Source organism: Panicum virgatum, chromosome 2K (genome assembly GCF_016808335.1).
Source record: "Panicum virgatum strain AP13 chromosome 2K, P.virgatum_v5, whole genome shotgun sequence".
Classification (NCBI taxonomy): domain Eukaryota; kingdom Viridiplantae; phylum Streptophyta; class Magnoliopsida; order Poales; family Poaceae; genus Panicum; species Panicum virgatum.
Window position 1 is genome coordinate 53,769,043 of NC_053137.1, and position 7,709 is coordinate 53,776,751.

General features: G+C 54.5%; 1 protein-coding gene across 3 annotated transcripts; it reads right to left on the reverse strand.

The window, feature by feature from the left end:
• LOC120685501 (thaumatin-like protein 1) lies at positions 1-7,709 on the reverse strand. 3 transcript variants are annotated; one of them, XM_039967468.1, is made up of 3 exons: positions 7,005-7,689; positions 1,293-1,989; positions 1-900 (listed from the first exon to the last, which is right to left on the reverse strand). In XM_039967468.1, the coding sequence occupies exons 1-3, from the start codon at positions 7,165-7,167 to the stop codon at positions 684-686; spliced, it is 1,077 nt and encodes a 358-aa protein (XP_039823402.1). In that variant the 5' UTR covers positions 7,168-7,689; the 3' UTR covers positions 1-683. The 3 variants fall into 3 exon arrangements, 2 of the variants coding, with proteins under 2 accessions (XP_039823402.1, XP_039823411.1); XM_039967477.1 differs by lacking the exon at positions 7,005-7,689 and adding an exon at positions 2,106-2,246; XR_005679608.1 differs by lacking the exons at positions 1-900; positions 1,293-1,989 and adding an exon at positions 4,013-5,441 and having other exon boundaries at positions 7,005-7,709.

Here is a 7,709-nt window from a genome sequence, read left to right on the forward strand (position 1 = left end):
GAAAAAACAATAGCCATCCGATCCATCCATTTTTCAGGGTTCAGAATTCAGAGACCATGAAAACAAGTTAATGTCATGTCAGTCATGTGATCCACCGACCCATGTCTGCACACACTTCGCACCCAACCCACCTGGTTCTGTTCTGCTCTCTCCAGTTGTATTCACTTCACCCATCTCAAAAAAGCCTTGTTCGGCTGGCTGGCTGATTTCGCGTGAGAGGAAAATACTGTTGGCTGGCTGGTTGGCTGGTGGCTGGGCTGATTTTGCGTGAGAGAAAAATACTGTTGTGACTGGCTGAATTCGGCTGAATCCGCCGGCCGAACAAGGAGTTCTCAATCTTGAGGATCAACGCCCTCCATTCTAATTAAACAAATCAAGCTTTGTACCCGAGAGACCACCTTGCTTCGCTTGCAAAATCATACTACTCCCCCGATCCGCAATAATTTTAGACTATACAATTAGCGCTCCGGCCCGAGGTCAAAGCGCCCGGGCCGCCCCGGCACATGGCCGGCGCATGGGCGGCCACGCGGCTCCACGAGCCCCCCTGCCCATGCCTGCCTCCCTGGCTGGGAGAGGGGCACCGGGCACGGGCGGCGCGCGCTGACGCGGAGGTCGGCAGCGACCGCGCGCCACGGGGCGCCGTGGCCCGTGGCGCGTGGGGCGCTCTGGCTCGGCCGATCGCTCTACAACCGCAGTTGGTGGCGCGGGGCGGCGAGGAGCCACGTGAGCGCGGCGGCGGCCGCGAGCGCGAGGGGGCACGGGGCCGGCGGCGACGCGGACGCGTAGGGGTACGAGGACGAGTACCCGTCGCCCCGGCCGGCGAAGGAGACCGTGTCGTTGATCAGGGGCAGGGAGCCGGACGGCGGCGGGTTGGTGGTGCTGCTCACGGACGACTTGAGGCTGGTGCAGTGCAGACAAGAGCTGGGTTAGCGAAAACGGAAATGGACGTGACAGAATCAATCTGCTGTTGTGCGACCAACCATCTACATGACTGGCTGACTGCTACTCCATTGCGAGGAGCTCATCATTTAGGTGGCATAAAACGCTAAACCTACGGGTAATCATAGCATAAGGCATACGTGATCATGCATTGATCAAGCCATCTGTTTCATTCATGGCGACTCACGTTGGTGCCAATGATTCAATTCGCGTCTGCCTGGGCTTTTCCAGAAGCAGTCGCTGCTGGTACGCATGACTACAACAAGGCTATCTCTAGCTAGTAGACACTAATTGATGATGGTGGCATGGTGCGTAGCAGTAGCTTAATTTGCATTAGCTTAATTGTGTGTTACCTGGAGATGCTAGGGCAGAACGTGATGAGGTAGGTGGCGGTGCCGGACGCGCAGGTGAAGGTGGAGGTGGCGTCGTCGTAGGCGTAGCTGTAGGCGCGCGGGCACGCGTTCTTGAAGAACTGCGAGCTGGCCGACGGCTGGCACGTCGCGGGGGTGCCATAGTCGCCGCTGCAGCAGTCCTGGGGCCGCCCGTACGCCTCGCACGCGCTCTTGCACGCGATGCCGGCGCCGCCGGCGCCCACCACCTTCAGGTCCGCCGGGCACGGCCCGTTCAGGTCCACCAGGCACCCCGTCGCGCCGCACGTCGCGCCGGCGCCGCCCTGCGGCACCACCACCACTGGCAGGTTGGACCCGTCCACGAGGCTCACGTCGTAGAAGTCGTTCCCGCCGGCGCCGTTCAGCGTGAACTCCGCGAGCGTGGTGGGCGGGGCGGCGCTGCCGCCGCCGCACTCCACCGCCCCGGACCCGCACTCGCCCGTGGCGCAGGAGAAGCGCCCGGACCCCGGGTCCGCGGCGCAGAGCGTGCGGCCCCAGATGCGGCCCGACCACGCCGCGGGCGCGTCCACGGAGCGCGACTCCCCCGGCGCCAGCTCGAAGCCCGTCGTGGAGAGCGGCGGCGAGCCCGCGCTCGACAGCAGACCCGGCCACACCGTGTAGCCGCAGGAGTTGGTCAAAGTGAACGTCGTGGACACAGCCCCTGCACACACATACACAGAGCAAGCAAACACGACGCTGTCAGCGACATTGCACACGCCGCGTCGCCACGCATGCAAAAAGCAAGCTTGCGACTGGTCACCAATGGCGTCGCCGTACCGGAGAGTGAGCTCAGGAGGAGAGACACGGAGAGCAGCAGATGAGCCGCCATTGCAGAAAGGTAGAGAGACGGCTACAGCAAGATCAGAGGAGACAGGAGATGGCGCTCGTTCTCGATTTGATTGGACTTTGTAGGCCGGGCGATGCGGCCCTGTTTAGTTGCATCCAAAATTCCAAAACTTTACAAGATTCTCCGTCACATCGAATTTTTTAACGCATGCATGAAGTATTAAATCTACACGAAATAAAAAACTAATTGCATAGTTTGCTTGTAAATCACGAGACGAATCTAATGAGCTTAATTAATCTATAACGGGACAATAATTACCAAATACAAACGAAAGTAATACAGTGTTTTACACCGTAAAATTTTTGCAACTAAACACGGCGACACCGTAAAATCTTGCGCCGACTTATAAGAGGACATGGGAGCTCGTGATGGACGGTGGTGCGTGTTGGGGGGCGCAGTGACACAGTGTGCGGTCAACAGGTTGTCCTGTACTCCACCTGTGCCCGCCAACCATCTGACGGGGGGCTCCGGCGGCGCTGCATCGGACAGCGCTGTCTCGTGGCGCCTCTGGCACTGTCTCTTGATGCAGCTGGCTCAACGTTCGAGTGCGCAGCTCCCAATCGGGGGCGTCCACGTGGTTTGCGTCAGTTGTCAGCAAGAACCCGTCAGCCACTGTGCACACCCATCTCCATCCGCAAGTGGAAGATGGAAGAAAGATAAACAAGTATGCATAATTACCGATCTGCTTCGCCGTCTAATCCTAATGATGATCACTTGCAGTTTTTACCATGCCTGCTTTACGCTAGATCACCGAAGATCCGCTCCGTCTTTGCAGTAGCTTGAAGCGGATGCTTTGAACCGGGGGCCGTGGGGAGGAACACGGCGTTGTGAATCTAGAGGAGATGCGCCATGCCATGCCCATGTGTGGGGCTGCAGAGACATTCGTCATCCCAGGGGCAGCGCGGGCGGCGAGCGGGATTCGCGGTGGAGAATCTCACTGGGGGGAGCTTCGAATTCGCCGCCAACTGTGCACGCATCGGCATCTGCATTTCAGCATTTGTTCAAAGTCATGCTTGATCCCATCTCCGCGATCACTACTAAACTGCACTCTGCTTCCATCATGCTTCTCTGACAGATGCAAAATGCGCCTTTTGTAGTTGGAAAATTCAATCATTTTCCAAGTGGTTCTTTTTCTGCCCGAAACAGCTCCTATTCTTCTTCGTCTTTTTTTTTGTACTAGCTCAGTAGTTCGTGTACGATCGCTGAAGGCAAAGCTACAAAGAGTGTTTCGTCTTTGGGCCAACTTGCTCCGCATCATCCATCGCAAAGTTCAGGTGAGTTTGGGGATTTGCATGCGTGTTTTCTTTTTCGAAAGAATGGCTTGCGTATTTTTCTGACAGCTGGACTTAGAGCTCGCTCTTTTCTTTTCCATAATTTTTTTGTGGGGTGACCTAAGGTTCACTTGATATCTTCACGTGCCATCGTATTTTTTTTTAAAGTTTATGCATTGCTACCTTGGGATGATTTACTTAGGAGAACTGGGTTGGTGCCACTGCGTCAATTATAGTTCCTACATTTGGCATTGCTTTTGTAGTATCTAGTTTAAGCCCAGAACTGCATTGAATTTGTTCTGCTTATACCATTGCCATACTGATTTGCTGTCACGACCCCCGCTTACACAGGAGTCACATGCGGTACAATTCCAGTCCGTTCGTATGACAGCGGTTTATGAATTTCAATCCAAAATAAAAGAAGAATAGAAAGAAAGATAGCTGGTGCTAAAGCTAAAACAACATTGATGAAGCACTCAGCATCGTGATGTCCCACGCCACAGGCAAGTCGGGTGCGGACGCGACGACTACGGGTAGATTTCTCCGGCGTTGAACCGTCTCTGTAAACGCAGGTAAGGGTGAGTACAAAAGTACTCAGCAAGTCCAACCCCGCCCTACGGAGGGGGATAAAAATTTCATGCATAATGGAGTACAAGGAAGTGGCTGGGTTTATTTTGCGAAAGCATATTTTTACTCATGCATGGTTGATTTTGTAAAGGCATTTTAGCAAAAGAGTAATATAGTCATATTTATAAGTATATATAAAAAGAAGTGAGTTCAACTTTTAATGCTACCGGACACCCCGTCCGCAGCAGCCCACGGCACTCTTGCCGGACATTTTCAAAATCATACCCAAGTCCCATTTTATCAAAAAGGTTTTAAAAGCTCTAAAACCAGCTGTCTAGTTCAAGTGCTCTTGACCGTGAGCACGGCTATTCGAATAGTTTTACACTCTGCACGGCTATTCGAATAGTTTTACACTCTGCAGAGGTTGTACACTTTATCCATACGACATGTTTCGCTTTGATGCCAGCGCATAATCAGCGAGCATATACACAATTCCTTAGATGTGTTGGCAAGCTAACATGACAAAGCCGTTACATCAGTCGGACCCAAAATATGCTACACGACAGACTGTAGGAGTGTCTCGGCTCTATACATCTGACCGGGTTAGCTACCCCGACACCGACGAGCTCCTCGAGCACTCGGGCGGCAGCATCCTCTTGGGCCGACTGACTTAATAAGCTAAGGCCAGTGCCCATTTAGCTATATGGTTGCACTATAATACTTGACTAGAATCCTGTCAAATACCGGTTCTTAATCGAGACAAGGCGGACAACTACAAGACCGAACCATACAGGCTCGAGTCAAACCTCCAGTAGTCCCACACATGGACCCTATTCCGCCCCATCTCTGGGTAATCACCATCATCATCACCATGTTCATTATACTTTATAAATTCAACTCACACCTTTTAAAACAACCATCCCATTTTTCTCATTTGTAAATGAGTGCATTTGATAAATGACAGTGAGTAATATTGCATAAATAAATCCTAAGCATGCTAGTGTCATTTATCAAGGCATTCATCTAAACAGAGCTAATCATGTTTAGAGATAAATCTTAGGTTGTCAAGGAATAATCAGAATTTAAACAATAGCAAGGTGTGGCCTTTCAATTGGGTATTTAACTACATCAAGCAGTAAAATATTTTAAGATTTTATATACCAATTGAATGCACTTTTAAATAGGCTTCTACGGGTTGTGTTTAAAAAAACTGGGATAAATATGATCAAAAGAGAAAAGGTTGGACTTGCCTTCGCTCAACGAACGGGTAGTACAACTCGCGGTACACGTTTCGTTCTCCAGCTCACTGTACTAGTTCTCGTGCTCGCGGTATGTACTCCAGGCTTCTGCTTGCGGTACGAATCTCCTATCTCGCGGCACCGGCCTCCAGGTTTCTTCTTGTCGTCGTCGTTCGCGAACTCTCAGCGACTATTACGCGACACAAATCAAATAACCAAAGCATCCATAAATACAAACTGCACTTCTTAATTTATAACACTAACAAAGACAGTTAAAGCTTGATTTTAGATAAATTTGGGAAGAAGAATCGGGCCAGATAGCACACAGCTTACCAAGAGCACGTTGAGCTCGTCAGGATGAAAGAGCGACGAGCAAATCCTTGCTCTGGCGGAAAAGATAGGGCGAGTGAGCTGGGGTTGGGAAGGTAGCCGGGTTGGTTGAAAATGAGTTGGGAGTGATGGAGGAGCTACGCGAATGCGCCTTTTATAGACCAAGAGGAGGCAGTAGCCGACAGCGGTGTGATGGGGTACTGGCGCGAGAACAGAGACAACGATGTAGCGAGGAGCGGCGTTGTCGTCACACACGCGACGAGACGGAAAGCCGGCGTGGGTGGCAAAGCATCATGGTGCCACAGTGCAGAGCGGCGTCGAAAGCTGCCGAACAGTGACGTGCGGTCTCATCGTGGGGCCAGAGTGTCGCGACGCGTGTGAGTGCAGTTCGCACGTGTCTTGTGCTCAGCGAGAGAGGATGGCACCGCGAGGGGCACCCTGAGCAGGAGGTTGGCGCGTGGCAATGAGTCGGTAACGTTTCGTCCGGCGAATGGCTCGGCGTCCGTTCTACCGAACAAAAGCGTGCCACGTGAACGGTTGGATAGATTGTAATTTTAGATTATTTACGGAAAAAGAACGTTTGTGCATGCTTGCGCTCGCGTTGTCCAGCGAAGACTGGTCCACGGCGACTTGGCTCATGCCGGGGGCGTGCGAGGACAGTGGCTAGCGCGACGGCCTCCGGCGGCATGCATGCGCACGGTGCCCGGCATGGCTGGTTCGTGACATGCCCGCCCGCAGCGAAAGCGCGGAGCAAAGCGGCCGTGGTACCGTAGGTAGGCTTGGCAAGGCCAATCGTGGGTTCGCGTTCGCTGTGACTAGCTACAGCTAGCTCGCATCGCAACATCAGCGACGATGGAACGGGTGTGCCTGTTTGGCCCGGGTCAGGGCGTGTTCCGTGCTCGGTCGTGGCGGACCTGCGTCCGTGGCTGCGGTATGTTAGTGTGCTGCAAGGACAGGCTCAGCTTCCTCGTGCTCGTGGCCGTTGACGTCGTGGTTGCTCCCGGCAGCGGCTTCAGCTCGGCAAGGTTAGAGTGGCGCAGAGGTTGGGCCTTGGCCGTGGCGTGGCATGCGCGGTGGCAGGGTTTGTGCACGCGCGAGCACTCGAGAAGCCGAGACGCGATGTGGTTGCTGTGCACACGCAGCGCTCCGGCGTGGCCGGACCGCGGCGGCGCAGGTTGGCGAGGCCAAGCTCGAGCCAAAGGCATGGCCTTTGAGCTCGGCCTGACGGGGCATGGATGCGTGCGCGGGCACCTGGGAAGCCAGGGCCGCGACACGACCGGCAGTGATCGGAACGGCGACGGCGTTCGGCTCCTGCATAAGGACGATGGGACAAGGGATTCCTAGGGCCAACTAGGATGGGTTCGTCGGCCATCAGCCGACAGCGCATGGTGGTTGGCAAGGATAAGATTCGGCCGGCGCTCACCGTGGGTCGACGGTGTAGGCGTGGTCGGCGTGGTGTGGACTCGCGGTTCCGGTCGGCTCCAGCTTTTTGTCGAACAAGTTGCAGACGAGGCGGGCAGCAGCTTGGATGGATCATCGGTGTGGTGTCGGCAGCGGCGCAGCTCCCCGCAGTGGCTCCTCCACATTCGACTCCTCCTCGCGTCTGCTCCGGCTCGACGTGGTCGTCGATGCAGCGGCGTCGCAGCGCAGCTCCTGGCAGCGGCTCCTCCGTGTCCTCCTCCTTGCTCCGCTCGACGTCGACGTGGTGCAGCTCTGGTTCGCTTGCTCGGCTCTGATTGGAGATGAGAGAGCAGCAGGGGTGGCGGCTTGCAGCTGCTAGCGTGTTCGTGGAAGAAATTAAAGAAGGAAAGGGAGGCGCCATGCGTTGCGGCTGCTGGGTTTGATGGCGAGCTGGCTGCTCAGTTTCCTTGCTGGCCGAGAAAAGCAGGGGAGCAGGGATTTGCTGGTTCTTGCGACAGGGAAATCAAAGGAGAGAGATCGAGTGGAGAGTGAGCTCGTGGTGCTTGCGGTGGGGAAAAAAATCAGAGTGAGAGGGAGAGCTGAAAGAGACGTGTGAGAGTGAGAGAGGTGGCATGCATGATTGAAGAGGGGCTGCAGTGGTGCTTGCTGTGTGTCAGTGTGTGCTGAGTGTGCAACGAGTGAGAGAGAAGAGAGTGTTAAATGTGTG